The 23,615-nt window shown below is 39.0% G+C and overlaps 1 protein-coding gene across 1 annotated transcript; it reads right to left on the reverse strand.

The window, feature by feature from the left end:
- Positions 1-924: 924 nt before the first annotated feature.
- LOC131564400 (transmembrane protein 68-like) lies at positions 925-22,217 on the reverse strand. Its single transcript, XM_058814839.1, has 6 exons — positions 21,890-22,217; positions 20,770-20,934; positions 10,577-10,770; positions 4,608-4,668; positions 4,063-4,202; positions 925-2,231 (listed from the first exon to the last, which is right to left on the reverse strand). The coding sequence occupies exons 1-6, from the start codon at positions 22,215-22,217 to the stop codon at positions 2,127-2,129; spliced, it is 993 nt and encodes a 330-aa protein (XP_058670822.1). The 3' UTR covers positions 925-2,126.
- Positions 22,218-23,615: the final 1,398 nt, after the last annotated feature.

The following is a 23,615-nucleotide window of genomic DNA, read 5'->3' on the forward strand; positions in this document are numbered from 1 at the left end:
TTTCTGAATACCTCCTGGGATGTTGACTTCACCACTGCCCTGGGCAGCCTGTTGCAATGCTTGACAACCCTCTCAGTGAAAACTTTTTACTGATATCCAATCTAAACCTCTCCCAGCACAACTTCCTTTTCCTCTAGTTCTGTCCCTTATTCCCTGGGAGTAGAGACTGACTCCCACCTGGCCACAACCATGCTTTCAGGTAGTTGTAGGTGTTGGTCCCCACACAGGCTCCTTTTCTCCACGCTAAACAACCCCACCTCCTTCAGATTTTCCTCATAAGACTTGTGCTCCAGAGCCTTTCCTAGCTTCATTGTCCTTCTTTGGACACATTCCATGATGGTATTAATGTACTTGAAAAACAGGATAGTCAGACAATGATTCTGTCTAGTCCTTCTACAGTTTCTGCAATACAAAGAAAGCCTTTAGATTCTGATTACTTATAATTCCTCTTGCTTCTTCATCTGTATCCATTTTAGTATTGTACAACCTTTTCCTTTCTCCCTTGAAAGCTCAGGCTTTGAATTTTAGCTTATACAGCAGCAGTGCAGCATGTAAGACTTCATGGTCTGAATTCCTGCTTATGTCCAGGCATATCAGTCTGCATCTTGATCTGTTTTAGTTCATCATCTCCCATGCATGCTGAGTCTCTGCTAAGAGAAAAATCTTTCTGCCTGTACACAGCAGTTATAGTTAAGGTGTTCAAGTAAAGACTCCTTTGTCTTAAGACATATTTGAGGGTTGACAGGATTTGACAGGATTCCTGTCTTTTTGGTCCAGGGAAATAACTCACCTGTCCATCCTTCTCCCTTCACCAGATGTGCAAGAAATACTTGTGAAGAGGCAGGGTCAGGGAAGAATTTATTTTAATCCAAAGAGCAGATTTCATTTTCTACTGAAAAATGGGCAAACATTACATATATTTCCTTAGATGCTATGTAACCTTTTAGTATGTTGAGAGGAAAGATTATTTACATATTAAAAGTACATGAAGGAAAATGAGGCACAAAAATTACCTATCTTGGTCTTTGAAGTTGAGTTGGTTGCATTTAGTGGCATATTGGATAGATTACACAAAGTTGTCCCACTACCACCAGTAACAACATCCCACAGCCTGTAAAAACACATTCTGCTTTGCACTAACTCTCAGTTTTCCACAAGTTGCATTAGGAAGACAAGACTGCCTTTCCAAACAGGCATTTTGGTTCAATGTGTACCAGCAGTGTTGCACTACTGCATTATCAGGCAAACCACCAGTGATGATCAGCCTCAAAGATGCACTGCCAGAGAAAGCTCCCCCTGAGCCTGGTCACTGGGAGATTTGAGTAAATACAGCACAACCATACTGCACACACCATCCAGGGGTTTTCAGGCTGGGGCAGCCTCATCCACTAGGCAACTATTGTGTGGTGCAATAGAGCATGCACGAACCAGCTCAGACTTGAAACTACCTTCTACGTGTATTTGCAATATTTGCTACGCTGAACTAAAGCTTTTTTTTCCCTCTCTTTAAAAAACCTTTTTCTGTGGGGAAGAAGTCTTGGATGCACACAGTCCTGCTTTCCACGCTACTAAGATGATGTGTTTGAAGGAGTCTAACATCTGTTTTAATGGGATTGTCTCTTTTTGTAGTCTCTAGGAGGAAGGTGTAAGCAGTAGCTGATTATCTAAAGCAAGACAGTCTGTTCTGACATGTCTTGCTTGGGGCCCATCAGGGAAGGTGCTCCCTGTGGGGTGGTCTTTGGTGGGACAATACCAGCCCTGAGGCTCTGCTCTGAGACCAGACTGCGCTCAAAACTCAAACACACAAGATCTAGACAACACCACTAAAGCCCTCAGATGTAAGTACAAACTTGTTTTAGGAACCAGGGAAACCTTGGCTGCATGATTTCCTTTGGGGGAATTTAGCTGCTGCATTGCTATAATACATAAGTCATCTTCATCAGTCTTTCTTAGTTCAGGGAATTCTCAAATACATGGGGGAACTTCCTAAAGGTTAATTGTTTTCTTCCACCAAATCTGTAGAAATTTGTAATTTAAACTGGTTAACACCAACTATTAGTTACCAGTGCTGTAGGACATGGTTTTTTACTGTAGGCTGTAAAACCAATGCAATGAACATGAGCATTCTAATCACTTTTACGACGTTTATCAAATCTCTCCAGTAAAGCCTTCCATATGCTGCCTGGGATTGTTTGGTGCTTGCTTATGAGAGCCTGGACAGCAGCCTTGGTCTGAAAAGAGAAGAGAAATTTGCCTTTAAAACCTATTTTATACACGGGAGAAAAGTATAATCACTAAGTTCTCAGAGGTTCAAGAGGGAAAATTCACACATAGCTCTACTGTAAGAAGGAAGATAATTGTGTTTTATATTAACTAGCTGTCCTAATGACACATTTCTTGAAAAGAAAGGAACAAAAACAATGACTGCATTTGGTAGGCTGAAATTATTGAGATTTATCAAATGTGCTCATTACTTAGTCAAAGTAGCTTTTAACATATTCAAACATTAAGTTTCTGCAACCTACCACCCCTGAAAATTTTCATCAAAAAAGTGATGGATAAAGCCTGGCTCACCTCATCTGATCTTATAGCTGACCTATCTTGGACAAGGAATTTGGAATAGGAATCTGTCTGTCCTTCCCAACATGAATGCTCCCATAATGTTATCATATGCAGTATGCACATAATAATAAAAGTCATAATACTCTTTACATGAGATTCAAATGAAAGTTTAGGAAGAGAATGAATACAATATTCTGTGTCTCTAAAAGAAATAAGAAATTATCTTCTTTTGTTTTCCCTCGTGTGTTTAAACTTGAAATAAGGGTAGTAGAATATCACTGCGAATATAAAAAAGGAGTAGCAAAACCTTTCCTGACAGATTCATGTCCTAACTCCTTTGCAGGGCAGGATCAGAGAGAGGTAAGCCAGGGCACTGCTCACGTCAAGCCTCATTTAAATTACCTTTTTTTATAAGTAATATCAGCCACAGAAGACCTAACTGTACTCCCACCAAAGTGGGTGGTGGTCAAAGGGGGCAGCCAAATGTTTGCCTTAGTAAGGCAAATCAATATAATGGGAAATTTCAATTTCACTTTTGCAGGTACACAAAATACTGTTCCCCTAAAATACAAGAATATCAACCACCATAAGGGCAGTCATATTGCTTCCAGCCTCCTAAAGGTGCTACGAGCAAACTCTACAGCTTGCTGGGCCTGTTCCCTTCTGACAGACCAAACCTGTCTTTCTGGTCTCACTTTTGTGAAGCTCAGCACAACCTACAGCAGACCCTTAAAAAGGAAAAAAGAAAACAAAAGAAGAAAAACTAGATTTGTTGCATCTTTTTGGGCACAGAACGGTGTTTTTTAATAAGTGATTTCTGATAGCTGATTTTTTTGTGTGTATTTCTAGGTTGTAGCAGATTTTTTTTTCTCATAAAATCCTCCTTTTACCTTCGATGAAAAATTTTAAAGCCGCATTTTCAGTTTAGCTTTATATTTTGAAAAATGCTTAAACTCTAGATCTATAAACACTTTTATGCTCTAATCACTAGGCATCACTAATTTCACCAAACTATGGGTACTCAAAATATTTTTATATTTTGGATGCAACTTTTTAACATTTTCATTTTGACAATGAGACTGAAGCTCTTGAAGAATTTTGCTTCTAGACCCCAATGCTATTTGGTGAAGATTCTCAAAGTTATTGGTTATTTATTTATTTTCATAGTTACTGAAAACTGCACTTAAAACACAATTTACATCTATCAGTTATCATAATTATCAAAGTTATCAAAGGCATGGGAAGAACAAAGTTGACATAACTAGAAGACAGAGCTCATACATTTGGAAAGGATGAGGGCATCCCAATCAACTGTTACTATGTCAATATTTATTGGTAGATATTTGTACATTAAATGATCCCAAACTTCAGCTGCCCATAGGTGAACAAACTAGTAAAAGTGTATTGGTCTTTATTCAAGCATGCAAAAAACTGGTTTCAAGTGCACCTATAGTAGAGGGCAAAGTATGTAGTTCAATATTGCAAGGAGAGAAAACTTACCTTTTCAACTAATTCCTCTGCAGTTATATTTGGGTCGTAAGGGATTGGCTGCCCAATGTATGTGCGAAATTTAACTGGAAGTCCTCCGTATGGAGGAGTAAAAGGCAATCGTGTGCTCTCATATAACTGTCTAAAAAATCCTGAAATGGTTTATGGGAGGAAAAAGTGAGATTATAGTCACAGTAAACACAATTCAAACATGAAATCTGATTAATGTAGAATACTTCTACTGCTTTATTTGATAGTTAGGAAGTTGTTACAGGTTGAAGCAAGTTGAAGCAATTGTCCACCAAAACAAAGTTTGATAGACTTAATAGACCAGAGAAATAAGTCAAATAGACCAGAGAAATAAGACAAATCACACACACAAACCAGTTATTCACAAGCTATTTCCAAATTTGAGCTACCTCTGACCCACAGCAAGTGTTAAAGAATCCAAAGCAAGCAAAAATCTGAAAAGCAAAATCTAAGATAAAAGCAAGAAAAATCTGAGAGAAAAAAGATAAAACATTCAAAATACATAAAATATATTTTTAAGTTCTTACTTCTTTCTTTAAACATCCTATAGCCTTCACGGACATTTTGAGTATACATTGGAATGATGGGCTAAGGAAGTAGAAAAAAAAATTAAAAGGTTGAAATGTTATACCAGGTTTTAATTTCTGCTTTAGTGCTTGCTAATGCAGCTAAGAAACTCACTCAAATACAGAGGGTAATTACCAGTTAGTTAAATAGTAAACAAGGAATCTTGATTTTAAAAACACCAGAATAGAAATAAAATGCTATTTTTCAGCTGCCATAAACATCTGTTTTAAAGTCACTATGTGTAAATAAAATTACTGACACTGTACTAGGTTTTGTATAACTTCTTTATTATGTATTTACTGCAATATCACTGACTGGAACATAAAACCAATTTCCATGGTTTCTTTGTCTAAAGCTTTCATTGTGAGTGGTGAATAGGAAAGTATTCAGTTTGTGAAGTCTTGCAGAAAGCAAGCAGACATTCACGGCTGGCTCGTCTCATCTGCTTCTCAAATAGGGTCTAACTGAAGCAGTAATGTTTGTACAAAACTTCACTGGAAATTACTTCTGCAGATCCCTTAGACAAAAAAAGCAATTGTGTGTCCTCACTGACCTGGACTACACACCTTCTGAGGATTACAGAACCGGGTCACTTCATCTTTGTGACTGAAAAGAGACATGCTTGAGATACCTGCACTTGAAACAGTCATGCCTTACAGCCTGAGGTAAGATTTCGTAGTTTGTAGACAGACTGACAGTAGTTGTATCCATGTATGCAAAGATTTTTTTCTCCTCTGTTGTCCCTTTTCCTCTTCCTGAAACTCTAATTTGAACAGGTTGTAGGAACAACTTGTCCAGAAGGTAATGAAAGAAGACTTTCCTACTGTTAAGAATCACTACTACAGAACAGAAGCTGCAGGATGAGAAAAAAACAAGCAGGAAAAATACCTAACTAGAGCCTACCAAATAACTCATAGGGATAGAAAGCATTAAAAGGAAAAAATACCTGAGGGAGAACAAAAGTATTAAACATGCATAAAGCTGTAATAGTAAACCTTTCAGAATGCAAAATTAAGGGAAACTGCTAGAAATAAACCCTTAAAAAGTAATCAGTAATGCCATTTAAAAATATATAAGTACTGGACTCTAAAAATACTTAACTTTGTTTCAGCTATTAATTGAATACTGTACAGCTAAGATGTAAAATGTTTGAAACCTATCTGTCACACAAACAAAACACTTTAAATTTTAGGAATAGTACAAGAGAAACATATGGTAGGCTGTAAAGAAATCTGGTAACTACAGAAGTTACTCTCATATAATGATCAGCAACTGAGGTGCAGGGTAGGCAGCAACATTCAGTCCCTAATCTGGAAAACACAGGTATGCACATAAAATCTTACATTTCTAAAGCAGCACAACCAGATCTGCAGTAACCAACACATTTGTACTTGCTGTGCTGGAACTGAGCTGGGTCACTCCCAGCCAGCTTGAAAATCACAGAATTACAGGATAGTTGAGGTTGGAAGAGACCTCTGGATATCAGGTAGTCCAAACCCCTTGCCCATACATGAGAATTTTATAATTCATAGCTCCTGTTTATTTTTCACCTAACTCAGCTTAAAGGAATTTTTTGGCACAGGTAAAATTCGGGGATCTTCAGAAATTATGATCCCTCCCCATAGCCTGCAAAAACCAAGCCATAGACTGAGAGTATTTCTGAAAATCATGGATGAATTTGCCTGGGACAAATATAGGTCCTAGGGGTACATTGAGTCATAACACTAAATTGTAACACTGACTCCTGTTAAGCAGAGTAGTTACACAAAATGAAGTGGAAACCAAATGCAGAAACTTTGCAGGTAAGGACTGAAGCTGAAACTACCTTCCTTGTTTGCTTTTCTTCAACTTTTTCAGTGGAAGAACTATTGAACTTCTGTAATATTGTATGATGGATGGGAATGTCTATTCATATATAAAGTTGGTTTTGTCTTGAATTCTCCATTCAAGTAATCTGTGACAGGTTATTAACCACAATGTAGTCATTTTGATAAAGTGTGTGTAGTTCTTTGTTTGAGGGCTACACTGTATGTAGAGAAACTTTTAAAATACCCCTATAATTCTATCTTGCTTTTATTCATGATATCTGAGTAATTATTAGCAAACTTATATTCATTGCTACATAATAGAACAAGCTCTGATATCTGGATGAGTCTATCCCTGGTGTATTTGTTTTTTGTGGCCAGATTTTGGTAGAGGAGGAGCTACAGGGGTGGCTTCTATAAGAAGATGCCAGAAGCTTTCCCTGTGTCTGGCAGAGCCAATGCCAGCTGGCTCCAGGATGGATGAGCTGCATGCCAAGGCCAAGCCCATCAGGAATGATCAAAACACCTCTGTGATAACATATTTAAGAAGGAAAAATATTATTGTGCATACGTAATTGCGGACAGAGAAGAACAAAGTGAGAAAATGTGAGAGAAGCGACCCTGCAGGCACCAAGGTCAGTGTGGAAGGAGAGGAAGGAGATGCTCCAGAGCAGAGATTCCCCTGCAGCCCAGGGTGAGGCAGCTGTGCTCCTGCAGCCCACAGAAGACCCCAGCAATGCAGAGATCCACCCATGGAGGAGGCCCACACCAGAGCATGGATGCCTCAAAGAGGGCTGTGTAGCTGCAGGAAAGCAGTGCAGGAGCACAGGCAGGGGTCTGCAGACCCACAGAGAGAGAAGCCCATGCTGGAGCAGGTTTCCTGGAAGGACTTGTGACCCTAGGGGGGACCCTCGCTGGAGCAGGCTGTGCCTGAAGGACTGCACCCTGTGGAACAGTGACTCGCATATTCATGGAGAGCCTGTTGCCCAGGGGATGGACTCAATTTGAAGTTGAGTTTGTCTTCTGTGGTATGAACCCCATGCTAGAACAGGAGAAGAACTCCTCTCTCTGAGCAGTGGCAGAAACAACAAACTGGCCATGATCCCCATTCCCCATCTGCCTGTGCCACTGCAGGGAAGGAGGTAGAGCCAAGGGTGAAGGGAGAGGTGGGGAAGAGGTGTTTTTAAGAATTTTACTTTACTTCTCATTGTCTTGATCTGATTTTGTTGCTAATAAATGCAACTAATATCCCTAAGTTGAGTCTGTTTTTCTCATAATGGTATTCAGTGAGTGATTTCTCCCAGTCTTTATCTCAGCCCTTTGCTTTATTTTCTCTCTCTCTGTCCACTTGTGGAAGGCAGTGATAGAGAGGCTTTGATGAGTGCCTGGCATCCACTACACCCCAGTCTTTGGTCAAGCAGGAAGACTAGTCTAGCCAGTATTCAAAAGGGTGCAGCAAGAACAAATAATCAAACTTGAAATGTGTCAAAAGATGGGATCCAGTGACTACTGTGGATCTAACTTTATATAAGAAATTATATATCAGGTTAATATTGCCCCCTCTCCTGTTAAATGCACAGCAGTTTCCTTTTTTTTTGTTTTTTTAGTGTTTAGTTATCTAAGGTTTGTCTGATTGCAGATTTCCAGAAAATACCGATGATGCCCAAAGTTCAGTGAAGCTTGCAAGCTAATTACAGCAATGTCCATCATGCAGGGATCTAATCAGACTTCCTGATCATAAAATCCCATAAAACTGAATGAGGGTAATAAAAAGAGATATAAGAACTTCCAGCACTGTAAAGGTAAGTCCAGGATAGTAGCTGTGAAAGGATAATATACTCTCTCTGCCCTCCTGGTAACAGTCCTGCATCGTGCCTGTTTTACCAAACATTATGCAAAGGACCACAGACTCTTTCACACTGCAAGAATCTTACCCTCAAAGAATACCCAATTCAATAAATAAAATTTTTAAAACCCCCATCAAGAACCAAACTCATAATCTGTCATGAAAAGGAGGTAACAATTTTATGTACTACTATTCAGTTACTTCCACGTGCTTCTATATTATGGAAAACTAGTAGAATTAGGAGAATTACTGGCAAGGATTCTTGTGTTGTCTTTTGATGAAGGTGGCAATCTATGTAAGGGCACTCAGAGTTTTTAATTCAATTTCTATTTAAAAATCCAAAACCTGTTACATTGCCTTACTGTAAGGTTCCATGTGAAAGGAGAACATATGGCAAAAATTTTTCCAGATGTTTGAAGTAGCTTGAAAAACAGAGATGAAAGCAAAATCAATAGAAATCTCTCAAGTTTTGAAAGTGACAACTCTTTCTAACTGTTTCAGCATATAATTCATTTAATACATAGGAAGACTATTAGGGAACTCAAGACGCCCATGTGAAACCCATGACTGAGTTTATCCCATTCACATTCTGATACTTTCCCAGTAGTGGTGGTGTACAGGCCCACAAAGCATATGAAGTATTATGACTAACATTTACTCTTTTGAGAAAAAGGACAGGAAACAGAACAGAAGCACCTAAAACCTGATTTTTTAAAAGCCACATTAGACAAGATGTGGAAACAGGATTCCAGACCTAAAATTATTTTATCCATTGGGTAAATGTCCCTAATTTTATTCTAGTGTTTAATTATCTCCCCACAATAATTTAGAGTTACAAAGAAATATTTGCCTGAAGCATACATTTTGCACCTTCAGAGCCTTTGTACTAGGAGCCATAGCACAAGAGACCAAAACAAAGTTTGAGAAGCAACAAATCAGATGAGATGCAAAAGCAATATAACTGCATAAAAAGGGATGTTAAGAAATTAAAGTTTCATGGGAAGAACTCAACTCCCTGTACAGCTTCTCCTATATAGACAGAAAACTTTATGTGGAAGATCAAAAAGCACTGCAAATGATGAGATATTCATAAGAATGTGAGGAAAAAGTGATGGTTGTGCAGTTCATGAGAAAGCAGCAGAAAGTGCATGGCAGAACAGATAAAGTCTGGATTTGCACCAGTATTGTCAGACACAAAAATCACTAGGTATGCTAAGTCAAAATTAAGGCAGAAAACTTGTGTCTCAAAGTGGTGATGATGAGGAGCAGCAGTTAGGAAAAATACAGAGTTGCTGCTCTTTCAGCTGCATGCCATCCCAAATAGAATAATTTTCCAGAGACTGTATCAGAAAAACAGTCTGCCACATAGACTTAGATACAAGAAGTCAGAGATAGTGGTAGAAGGTTGTATTTGTAGATCATCGTCCGTATGGAAACTAACTGAAACCTTGGCCATGAGTACATTGGTGGAGTGCAAATCAAGAGAAGAACATATCTAGAGGATGCTGAGAATCTGACACCCACACTGAACACATTTCAGTGCTCTGTTTTTATCTAGAACTAATTCTTGTTTGGCACCATTGACTGAAGACCAATGGAGAGTATTAGATTCCAATTTTGGTTTAGTTTCAGCCAGAAGGAATGCAGCTCCAGTATTCTAACATGTTCTTTGATGTGAATGAAAGCACGGTGAGGGAAATGCACAAACTGCTTCAAAAGTGCACACGATTCAAACTCAGACACTGATGTAGACACACCTTGAGTTAGCTGATGTAATCTTTCACAAACATGATGAAAAGTAAAGGAAAGGACAAAATCCTAGACCCTCACAGGATAAATGAAAAGAAAGATAAAATAATACATTAAAGAACCATAAGGAAATGACTGGATATGTTGAAGTAAGATAAAGATGTAAGTCTATTAGGATAAGAAAAAAAGAATGAAACCTTAGGGCAGAATGGAGAAGGACCATAGTGAAGATTATTGAAATACAATCAAGATGAAACACTGGATGCCTGCATGATGGAACTGCAGACATGGAACCACAGATATGGATGCTTTGAAACAAACAGTCAGGGAAAAGTTTGACAGTTCCACAAAACTCTTGCTCCTTGTGAATGAAATATGCTTGAGGAAAGCAATGGGAAAAGAAAATGAAATCTTTATTTCCCAACCATTTTTCCTGGAAGATTTTCCAACAAATGCTCCTAAGTTGCATTTTATAATGAAGCAGATATGCAGAAAGCATAAACTGGGTTTGGTAATGTATGGCACTCACCACTTTTGCTTCTAGAGCAACTTGAGCAAAGCCTTTTCGATTTCCCCACATCAGCTGATAACTTTCATCACTGAACAGCGCCTCTCGAACTCCACCTGGTGAGATGGACACCAAGTATCCTTTCTTCAGGGCAACAAGACACTCCTCCCTCGTACCTGGTATGACACCCGTCACAGCCAACAGTAACCTAAGTCCTGAAATAAATACGTAGCAAAAGTACATTTAATATAACAATATATACCCCAAATATATTTGCATGGAGGAGCCAGATTACAACTAAATTAATATCTAGTAGCTATATATTTATATTTATATATTTAGGCTAAGACAAATTTTTATGAAGGAAGTAAGACACCTACAGAATAAATGCTGGCAAAATGAGAAATACCTGACAATATTTTTGCCCAAATATTATGAAGATGAACCATATTGTCAGGAACGCTTCAATTAAAAAATGCTTCCACATGCAATATTTCATAATTATCAAACAAATTATGTAAACAAAACTTGTGGGTCATAGCAAGAAATCAGAAAATAAGCATCTATTCCTCTCTCCTTCTTTTTACATATTTTAATACAGAAAAAAGAACCAGTACAATAAAGATTGGTACAAAAATAAATACTTGACAAGCAGCTATTTTTGGTCTTCTTTTAAAATGTGATATTTAACATTTTAAACATTGAGGTTTTGAGCTGTTTAATTGAGTATTTTGTGGTTAAATTGCAAACTATGTGGATCAAATTCATGCATCTCATGAATGAATTCACCACAGTGAATCTCCTTCTTCTGTTTCCATAAATGGGATTTCTCTAAAGGACAGATTAAGAACCATAGAAGTACTCTATGATTTCTAATATTATCTTCATATTTAAAATATATCTGTTTGGAACTCTGATAGAAAGCAAACAAGCATTTCCGCAAACTTCAAATTCCCTGTTCAAAAAGCAGAGTTTGAAAATAATTTTTTTATATTAATAAGTGGAAGCAACAGCTCTGATGGAACTGGACTGACAGAAGTCTGTAACAAAAACTTTGGAAGGCAAGATAACACAGTGCTGAATCCTGTAATTTAACTGTATTTAATCTTATTCAAGGTATCATGCTTAATAGATCTTTCTGTCAAAGACAGATGTTAACTTTGTTTAATCCTTTTTTGAACTCATATGTTTCATCCTAAAGTCAGGAAGATCATATTGTTATTAAGCAAAGAGGTTCTTCATTTTCTTGGCTTTAAAACTTATGAGAATTATAATGTATCACATGAAAATATTATCACTTCTTATTCCCCTTTTCTAGGTCTCACAGAATTTTTTATCCCTCAGCCATGCAAGGCTTCTGTCTGATGTCCTAGCTCTTCAAAGGAAGCCATACCACACCTCTGAATCATCTTTGACCTTTTTTTTTTGTTACTTTATTATTTAACAGCTATTCTGAGATGGAGAGACTTATTAATTCACAAGAAGAAATCTCCTGTTAGTGTAATTAATCCTGTAAATAAGCTGAACTGAGGTCTAGCATATGCTCATGAGAAATCTGTAAAGAACTCATCTGTGAAGTGTAACATTTCTTCACAAAAAGTAAGCAGAGTAGAGCAAAAGAAGGTTAGGGAGGAATTTCACTTTTAGCCACATCTTCTACTAATGCAGTGGGGAGGTCTAACTTCAATTATTTGTCGTCTTTCTTACCAGATGTCATTTTATAGCCTTTTTGAAGGCTGACACAGCATTTGCCACCTTTTGTTGTTCTAGCATAATGAAATCAATATGTTATGTACACACCAGTAGTCCAGGAACTGCCCAGCTGAGAGTGTTGCTTAGTCCTAACAAATGTGTATTTTATATTTGTAATAAAAATATGTGCTAGGTGATAGTGGAACCCTGGAAAAAGTTAAAGATAGAATCTAAAATGTTAGGCTTTGTGCTTTCCCAGATCAACTGCACCTGCATAAGCAGTATGATAAATTATATAATTGTTAGATGTGATGATTGTTTAGTAATTAAATGTAATTATTATATAACCATAAGAATAATAGTGAGAAACTATGTTGGAAATTCAGAGAGGGGCTAAATTTATGTATACAATAGAACAATATAAGTTTAATAATTAACATGAAAGTTATGTAACGATAGAGTATAAAACATGATCATTTCGGATGTATGGTCGGAGTCAGATTTGGGTTGAATATACCCTGATTCCCAGAGCTCTTAATAAAAAGCACCGCATATAATCGCTCCGTGATTATGTGTTTTTGAACGCTAACATTTTGGTGACCCGAAGATGGGACCCTTGTGAGTGCTGCTGACCGAGTTCGCGACTCGATCACGCTCCAGCCGGCACCGAGGGATTCTCAGGGAGCCCATCGGCCGCGACCGCTTCCGCCGCTCACAAACGTCCCTGGGAGAAAGGTAAGGTGCTTTTTACTTTGGTTTGGATGCCTGCCAATAAGACGCAGTGAAAGCTACGCTTGGTTGGGCTAAAGGAATTCCTGTTGGTGTAAGCCTAGGCACCGTTCCGTAAGACAATCGCGAAAGCATTGCGGGTTCGGCATTTGTGGTATTTCTGAAATGGAGAAACTTACAGGGATTTTGGGCAGTAACACCCCTATCCCGCAAAATTCTCCTTTGGGGTGCTTATTAGTACATTGGAAACAAGGTAACTTTGGGGAAGGATTACGTAAAACTAAGTTGATTGATTATTGTAATTCATGGTGGCCAGAATATGCCTTGGAGAACGGTGAAAAATGGCCAAAATACGGTACTCTGCAATATAACACTATTTCGCAGTTAATGTCGTTTTGTAAACAAGAAGGAAAATGGGATGAAGTCCCATATGTTGATCTGTTTTTCTACTTACGGGGAAAGCCAGAATGGCAGAATGAATGTGGATTATTAATGGTTAAAACATCTGCAAAGTGTGGGGTTTGTGAGGAACGTTGTTTAGAACACTTGGCGTTAAGAGAAAGCTTGAGTAGAGAAAATTATACAGATATTGATTTACAAGTAGCTCCAATAGGAAGAAGAGAACCTAATCCTATCCCACCTGTTTCATCTGTCCCTATCCCACTACCTGCTCCTCACCCACCTACCCCTGAACCTGTCTCATCTAATACACCTTTCCCTCTTTATCCTCCTCTCCCATCATCACCCGATCCCTCTTCCTCGGAAGATGAGCAAAACCTAACTGTGATAGAAAAGGGAAAGAGTTATGCGAGTGAAAAAGATAGCAATGGTAATGAATCAGTGACCTCAATAGCTCATAGAACCCAGGGTCGGGCAAAGCTTGCTCCAGTTGTGCATAGAGATGGCATAAGGAAACAAAAACGGACTGTGATTGCCCCCTTGCGACAAGGTGTCGGAGTGGAAGGGCCAGTATTTGTAAAAGTGCCTTTTTCCCTGGCAGACTTAGTCATTTGGAAACAGTCAGCCGGAACTTATAGAGAAAATCCTGATAAAGTGGCACGTGGTAGTAAAAATGGTTATGAAAATGCAAAATCCTGACTGGGATGACATACAGGTGATATTAGATACTCAGATGGATTCTACTGAAAAAGAAATGGTACTTAAGGCAGCCAAAGAGAGGGCAAGAGAAGATATTAGAAATGGGCTTGTAACAGGGAACTTAGATCTGAATTTCCCAATTGAGGATCCAAATTGGGACCCTAATTTATTGTGTGATATGAGGAGATTACGGAAATACCAAGAGTGGATCCAAATAGGAGTTCAGAATGCTGTACCCAAAACTATAAATTGGTCCAAACTATATGAGGTTCGACAGGAAAAGAAGGAATCTCCCACTGCATTTTTGGAGAGGCTTAAGGAGGTAGCAAGGAAATATACAGACCTCCAAATGGATACAGAGCAAGCAAAGGTTCAGCTCGCTCTCATATTCTTGGGCCAATCACAGGATGACATTCGTAGAAAATTGCAAAAATTAGAAGGGGAAGAATTAAGGAAATTGGATAAGTTACTCGAGGTCGCCTGGAATGTATATAACAATCGGGAAAAAGAAGCTAGTAAAAGGCAGCAGCAGAATCTTTTGGCAGTAATACAGGGGAGAGGGAACCCAAATTTCAGGGCGTGTAACAGGAATGGTCAGGGTAGGAGACCAGTTACCCAGGGGTTAAGCCTGAATCAGTGTGCATATTGTAAGCAGGAGGGGCATTGGAAGCGAAATTGCCCAAGTTTGAATAACCAGTTTGACCAGGGCAATCAGTTCCAGCAGGCTACCAAGGAGATGGTCCTGGGGGAGTATACCAGCTGACTAGATGTAGAACCAGTAGAACAAGTTAAGGAACCTGTTGTAAATATACAGTTAGGGCATAAAGAGGTCAGATTTCTAATAGATACGGGAGCTAGTTTTTCTGTATTGAATGATTTGGAAGGACAAATTGGGGACAAGGAAACGACAATAGTCGGCGCTACAGGGAAAGAGGAAAAATGGCCTTTCCTGCAACCCCTAAATTTGTGCTTTGGAAACAAGATCATAACACACGAATTTTTATATGTACCTGAGTGTCCAATTCCGCTTTTAGGGAGAGATTTGCTAGCAAAACTTGATGCGGTAATAACCTTTGAAAATGGAGAGCTTATAATGAAAATACCTGAATCAAAGACGGGACAGATATTAATGATCAAAGAAAAACCTGTCACCTCTATCCCTAGGGAGGTAGAAGATGCAGTGATTCCCTCTGTATGGGAGACGGATATACCAGGGAAATCTAAATTGGCACAACCAGTGCATGTAGAGTTAAAAGAAGGGGCAAGGGTTGTACAAGTCAAACAATATCCCATAAAACCAGAAGCACGGCAAGGAATAGTAAAGATTATTGAGAAATTCTTGAAATACCGAATTTTAGAAGAATGTGAATCAGAATTTAATACACCAATATTTCCAGTAAAGAAGCCAAATGGTGAATATAGATTAGTGCAGGATTTGAGATCAATAAATAAAATAACAAAGGACATTTATCCAGTGGTAACAAATCCTTATACATTGCTAACATCCGTAAAGGAGATATATAAATGGTTTACCGTAATTGATTTAAAAGATGCCTTTTTCTGCATCCCCCTTGACAAAGAAAGTAGGAAACTGTTTGCCTTTGAGTGGGAAAACTCAGGGAACGGAAGAAAGACCCAGCTCACCTGGACACGACTCCCACAAGGCTACAAGAACTCGCCGACCCTATTCGGAAACCAACTGGCAAAGGAACTGGAAATTTGGACTGAAAATGGGCAAGTACCAAGAGACCAATAATTATTGTTGCAGTATGTTGATGATATACTAATAGCTACAGAAGAAAGAGCAACCTGTATAAAGGTAACCATTGAGATTTTACATTCACTGGGGATGGGAGGCTATAAAGTATCCAGAGGAAAGGCACAAATCACACAACAGACGGTGATTTACCTGGGATGTGAAATTTCACAAGGGCAACAAAAACTAGGTACTAATCGTATCCAAGCTATTTGTGCTATTCCAGAGCCCCAGAATTTACATGATCTGCGAATCTTCCTCGGGATGGCAGGATGGTGTCGCTTGTGGATCATGGACTATGGACTGATTGCAAAACCCCTGTACAAAGCTCAGAAGATGCAGCCATTCACCTGGGGCAAACCACAGAAAGAAGCCTTCCTAAAATTAAAGGAAGCACTGACAACTGCTCCAGCATTTGGGTTACCTGATCTGTCTAAAGATTTTCAGCTGTTTGTACATGAAAGGCTGCGCCTAGCACTAGGAGTCCTGACCCAATGTCTGGGAAGCTGGAAAAGGCCGGTGGGCTACTTTTCCAAACAACTCAACAAGATAAGTGCCGGGTGGCCCCCATGTCTGCGGGCAGTCGCAGCTACTGTGATCCTGATACAAGAAGCCAGGAAACTTACTATGGGAAGGCACATAGATGTCTATGTACCACACATAGTAACCACTGTCTTAGAACAAAAGGGGGGCCATTGGCTATCTCCCAGCAGAATGATGAAATTCCAGGTAGTCCTGACTGAGCAGGATGATGTCACATTAAAAACAACTAACCTTTTGAATCCAGCTTTGTTCCTAGGTACCACAACTGAAGAAGGCCCATTAGAACACGACTGTGTAGAAGTAATAGAGTACACCTATTCAGCAAGAGAAGACCTGAAAGACGTCCCACTAGAGCAGCCGGAGTGGGAGCTGTTTACAGATGGGAGCAGCTTCGTGGAAAACAGAACCAGATACGCTGGATATGCGGTAACAACAGTCAATACAGTAGTGGAGGCAAAGGCATTACCACCAAATACATCTGCCCAGAAGGCAGAACTGGTTGCTATTACCAGGGCACTAGAATTAAGTGAAGGGAAAAAGGTAAATATCTGGACTGCCTCAAAATATGCTTTTGGAGTGGTGCATGTACACGGAGCACTGTGGAAAGAAAGAGGACTGTTATCTTCTTGGGGTACGCACATTAAACATCAGGATGCAGTCCTGCAATTGATAAAGGCAGTACAAAAACCTGAACAAGTAGCAATCATTCACTGCAAAGCACACCAATCAGGAAACTCCGAAATCTGTGAGGGAAATCGAAAGGCAGACTGGGCAGCCCGACAGGTTGCTCGAAAGGTACAAACAACAATGGCATTGATACCTTTGAAGCTTAATGTATCCCAATTGAATTTGCCTCCAAAACCAAAATATTCAGTAGAAGATGAGAGACTGGCACGTTTGCTAAATGCACAAAAGAATTCAGAGGGATGGTATGTAACTGCACAAGGACAAATAGTAGTACCCCCCTTGATAATGAGAGAGGTTCTACAAATTAAACATAACGAATGTCACTGGGGAGCAGAGGCATTGGTAAAATTGCTAAAGCAGAGTTTAATTTTAGTACGGATGTTAACAATGGCAAAATCAGTAATGTCAAAATGTGATATCTGCTTGAAAAACAACCCAGTGGCCAGGCGACAGGCGCAGCTAGGAAGAACTCAGATAGGAATAGAGCCAGGAGACTATTGGCAGGTAGATTTTGTAGAGCTACCAAGGACTTGAGGATACAAATACCTGTTAGTGGGGGTTGACACATTCTCTGGGTGGCCAGAAGCCCTTCCCTGTTGCACGAACCAAGCAAAGGAAACAGTTAAGTGGTTACTACAGGAGATTATTCCCAGGTTTGGGGTACCCCTAGGGGTATCATCAGATAGGGGACCCCATTTTATAGCTACAGTAGTAAGAGAGGTAAGTAGATTGCTGGGGATAAATTGGGACCTCCACACACCGTGGAGACCCCAGTCAAGTGGACAGGTAGAGAGGATGAATCAGACACTAAAAAGGCAAATCAGTAAAATGTGCCAAGAAGCCAAATTGCAGTGGCCGCAGGCTTTGCCAATAGCACTGTTGAGGATTCGGATAAAGCCTAGGAGTGGGATGTCTGTCAGTCCTTATGAGATATTGTATGGGAAACCATATGAATCTCCTGAGCCTAACCCTAATGTACATGTCACAGGAAAGCAGGAAGTGTATAATTATGTTCTGTCTCTTGGGAAAACTTTAGCCGGGCTGAGAATGTAATGATCGGATTAGTCAAAGATTTTGCCAAAATGCAAAACACCGGCTGAATAACTGCCTGTCTGCCAATACCAAAGGCAGCAGGAGACCCAGTAACTTGGGGAATCATAACATCAAAACTACCTGAAATACAAAAGAACAAAACAATTACATGTAAACTGGTACCCGAATCGAGGCAAGTTACAGAAACAACTCTGGTATGGGAATGTGAGGCCAAGGATAAGAAAGATCAGATAGAACCTTGGGACAGTGAGTATTCTTCAAAGATTCCAATATATGGCAAACAGCCCTTGGTGTATTAAGTGGGAAGGCCCCGAGAATGAAACAGATCCAGCAATAACGAACACTGACACTAGTAGCAGAACGAGGGCAGACAAAGTAAGTTGGTGGGCATGTAATAAAACTTACGACTGCACTTCAGATGATGAAGAGATAAAACAGATGCCACCCCTGGCAATTGCCCTACAAATTGGTTGTGCTTGCAGAGGGATCAAACATAAACAAGGCAAAGTGAATTATAAAGCAGTTATAGGGTGTACCAGGATTACAATCCAAGGTCCAGGACAATTTGTATGGGCAGCAAGTGATGGTACCTGGACAACACATCTGCCTATAGACCGGAAAGTAAAGGAGATTACTTTAGGCCTGCCAACCTTATGTCCAATTTGGAAAAAGTCCCCATTTAATGGAAAACATGAACTTCTGCAGATAAGAGCAAGACGAGAAGTTCTAGACAATGAAAATCCAGATGACACTTGGCAAGAACCCTCTAGTGGAGTGAAATTTGGATGGGCCCTAGAGTCATTGCTTGGTCCTATAGCAAACTATAAGAGCAGAGAGATGCTGTACAAACTTACAGGTCAGGTAGGTAGACTGGCAAGAGTCACCCGGGAAGGATTTAAAGAATTAAATATACAATTACAAGCCACCACAAAAATGACTTTACAAAATCAACCTAGATATGTTACTCCTGAAAGAGCATGGAGTATGTGGATTTTTAAAGGGACAAGTTGATCATTGCTGCATTCATATCCCAAATGTAACTGCAGATGTAGAATATGACACCAATCAGTTGAAACAAATAGATCATGAAGCACAAGAAGAGCAAAAGGATTTGGCTACAAGCTGGTTAGGAAAAAATCTTTAAAGGATTGGGGTAGAATGTGAGTTCATGGATTAAATCTATCATTGAGAGTGTGATAATCTTACTAATTGTATTCTTAGCAATTTGGTTAGTTTACAGCATCTTAAAGGGAGAGATACAGAAGAAAACATCCTGGAACCAGAGGATAATAAAGGCACTAACACGAGATCCACGCCCACCATCTTCTGGTTCTCCAGTTCGTAACAGCATCCACGACAACCTTTACATCAACCCTGGATTTGAAGAACCAAGTACGAACTGAGGAATAAAGGACTGTATTAAGTGAAAACATTTACACCTATAGTGAAGTGAAAATGCTTTCAAAGGGGGGAGAATGATAGTGGAACCCTGGAAAAAGTTAAAGATAGAATCTAAAATGTTAGGCTTTGTGCTTTCCCAGATCAACTGCACCTGCATAAGCAGTATGATAAATTATATAATTGTTAGATGTGATGATTGTTTAGTAATTAAATGTAATTATTATATAACCATAAGAAGAATAGTGAGAAACTATGTTGGAAATTCAGAGAGGGGCTAAATTTATGTATACAATAGAACAATATAAGTTTAATAATTAACATGAAAGTTATGTAATGATAGAGTATAAAACATGATCATTTCGGATGTATGGTCGGAGTCAGATTTGGGTTGAATATACCCCGATTCCCAGAGCTCTTAATAAAAAGCACCGCATATAATCGCTCCGTGATTATGTGTTTTTGAACGCTAACATAGGGACACTTCAATTTGAACAGTACCCTCTTACTTATTTCTTAAAAAAAGAAGTCTCCCTTGCAAGATTTCGCTAAACTTTCTCCTTTTTTGAGGGTACTCTTAAAAGCCAATCAATCATCTTTTGATGACTTCTTACTTCCAATGTGCTCAGTACAACACAGTATTTACTAAATAGGACTTAAGAAAATTATTGTAATCTTCTCAAGTCCTACTTAAGAAAGGACACTTTCTAGGAGTGCCTGAATATGGTTTTGGCATCAAATTTACTTGAGTTTATAATACTTGTTTTCAGGAAAACTCTGTTTTCCCAAGAGTGTCCTTCTAAATAGCTTCCTCTATTCTCTATTTTAAAACAGCTTTCAATATTAGTGGCATAAAGGTGCCTTAAAATAATTCCCCTGCTATTCCTTCTGGACACTTTTTTACGCCTTGTCTTTCTAAAATTGAATTATTTTTCCTTCTCTGTGTCTTCTCCTGACCAGTCAGCACTAAGTCAATAGTAGAGTCCTATCCAGCACTTTCTACTGAGGCATGACATTTAATCCCAAAAGGATTATTAATCTCTATTTGCTTGCTTTGGAGGGTTTACCAATGTTTACTGAAAAGACAGGATAATGCTACTCTGTTTGTCCTATTACATCTATCAACTTTTAGTTTAAAAATCTAAAAGCATTCTTTTAGTTTAAAAGCTCTCTTTCAAATATAGTAAATGTAAAGTTCACCAAAACTAGGACAGGTTTTGAATCCAAGAAGCTTAAATACAAGAGAACAGGTTCCTACCTGGTAAACGAAACACAAAATGATCAGCTACTGACAGGCAAAGTCTTTTCTTCCACAGAAACAGCCTAGACAAAAAGTAAAGGTAGTCTATAGGAATAGCTCCATGGTAATAGACAAGAATTCCTGGTCCTTCTGGGAGGTTTTTCACACCATGAAGCTCATAACCTGTTTGGGATGGAAAGCAGTACACTGACAATGATATCTGTAAATCATCTGGCACTTTAGATAAAACTTTTTACTTTGTTAAGTGACCTTCAGAGACTTGTGAAAGCCTCTGTAGTATCTTTCAAAATAATTAAATTCTGGATGGATCTTTTGGTCAATAGCACAAAGAAAGTCCCTCAGACACCACAGCATATCACTAGACTGATTTGTTGGTCAATTTAATCATGAGATCAGACTTTTTTCCCAGTGAAGGAACTAAAGTAATTATTTCCTATTAGGAGCTTTTTGTAAATAGTACAATAATAAAAATAAAAAAAATTAGTAACTAGCGTGAAAATGTTTCATTTTCAGAAATAGTGGCTGACAGTCTGCATACTTTCATGAAATCTGGAAGTATGAATGTCCGTCCTGTGTCAATGAGAATGAAGAGTTTGGTATTTTCCATAATTAAGTTTTTCTCTTTTAGAGAAAGTGAGATGTTTAAATTGAAACCATTCTCTTTAAGAATCCCAAAGAGAGGTTCTCTCCACAGGAGTTAAATATATTCACTTCACAGTGGGAGGGAATTTCCTCACAGACATGAACTTCTATGAATCCTTATCATGACTCTTCCAACATTTGGTTTAGGTTTCAGGTGGAGCCAGACTAAAAGGGTAATGTATACAAAGGCTTGGGAAAGACACAGCTTTTGCCAACTAAGAGCTCTGTTCCACCTTGTCTGCCTTCATTTCCATCCCTGCTACATCTCTTGCCATGAGCCATTTGGATGGAATTGGAGCAGGCAGTATCCTAGGAGCACGTGGAGAAAGTTTTATACTGCAGGCTGTTCAAAGAAGCCATACAAAGTATAATAAATGTGACTTATTTGCATCCATATGGAAGAAAAAAATTAAAACTTCTGTGTATTTACCACTTATTGTAATTCAATACTTCAAACAAGTCCTGTTGTACTTACCATGCCATATTCTTGCATATATATCCCAAAAGCCTGCTATAGTTTTTCTTACACCATTCCAAACATCACTCAAGGGATCTGCTTTTAACTCATTGTTCCTCTGATATATTAAAAGCAAAATATTAGTAAGGTAAATGAAAAAGACAATTGTTAAAGGAACTATAAAAAAAACTAATATTGCACTAATTGTCAGTGAAGCAATGATCAGATGAAAAATGTATTTCTTCAGGAGCTCCACAATAGTCCATTCTTCCAATGCATAGAAAAGGCAGCTGAGGCTGGTCATTGGTAACTGTCCTGAAGCACAGGATTCTTTTCTACCTAGCATGTCCTGCATGGAGAAGAAAAAAAACAAAACAAAACAAAACAAAAAAAAGCTGTAGTTTCTCAATTTGGGAAAAAAGGTATCTGTAAATACACCTGATCCTTATTTGGCACAACCCAGGTTCAAACATTTTGTGTCTCTCTGTCATGCTAGGATAGCTGCTGGCTAAGAGATTGTCCATGTATTTATGGAAGAGGCGCTGAAACAAGAAGGACCGGAGTTCAACAAAGCCTCAGGATCCCTGCAACATGGCTGATCAGATAATTTCTCTCAAAAGAGAGTAAGTGAATAGTATTTTTAGCAGGGGAGTGAGCAGCTGAAGGGACAGCAGCAAAACCAAGGCAGTCATGGCTTCTTCACAAGGCCTGGAAGTATCTGGGACAACACTTGGTACTGCTGTTAACCGTGGGACAAGCAGCTTCTCACCCCTTATCCATACAACACCTTTCTTCCAGCCCTAGCAAAGGCCAGGAGAGCTCCATGGCATGTTTTCCACACGCAACTCCCTAGTTAGTCCATTCCTGCAGCTGACCCTGCCTGTGTGGCAGCACGTAGTGGTTACACTGGAAGATGAGAGCACTCCAGCATCACTGGCTGCTTTAAAGAGCCTTGAGCATTAGCCAGAGATTTAAACGTTGCAACCCAGCTCAGTAATCCATAACTGAATACAGATTTTTCCTTGCCTCAGTCAGGTTGCTGCTTGTTTAACGCGTGGATTTTTCCGCCCCACCACCAGAACAAGTTCCTACAAGAAACAAATCATAAGTGCCAAAGTCAGTGCCAGGATCAGAAAATACAGCAAGCTCAGACTTCTCTGATTTTACGTCTTCACAGCAAAAAGGAAGCAAGCACTGTGTTAAAAGATGCTCAATGTGGTAAAAAAAACAAATGAAATCAGTATGACAAAAAGTAACAAGAATTAATATAGAATTGTTTATATCCTGATGACTGGTGCCTCACTAAGATATAGGAAGATCTGGATATTTTCACTGAAAAGAAATTTTATCAATAACATAAAAGAAAAAAAGGAATAGTCTGCATGATTCAGATATTAAAATATCTGTTTAGACTGTGTTTAAGAAGGATAAAACTGATGGTGTGGTGCTACTCTATAGTAAGTTATTGTTTATAAAGTTCTGATAAGAGCAAGGACTACAAATCCTCAATGTGTGCCAAGCTCTGTGCTGACAGAGCCCAGGAAAAGGCCACGTTAAGGGGGCTTGCCTCAGGTTACTGAATCAGAAATACTGAGCAGTACTGGGAATAATTTGTTCAGCCTGCAACATGGGGTGAAGGAAGTGAGTGGATTTTGTATTTTTATTGGGGGGTCAGATCTGGAACACAGACTACTACAGCCAGCAGCAAAAGTGTCTTAAAATCACAGATAAAATGTTTATATCC

This window comes from Ammospiza caudacuta, chromosome 1 (assembly GCF_027887145.1).
Source record: "Ammospiza caudacuta isolate bAmmCau1 chromosome 1, bAmmCau1.pri, whole genome shotgun sequence".
Classification (NCBI taxonomy): Eukaryota; Metazoa; Chordata; class Aves; order Passeriformes; family Passerellidae; genus Ammospiza; species Ammospiza caudacuta.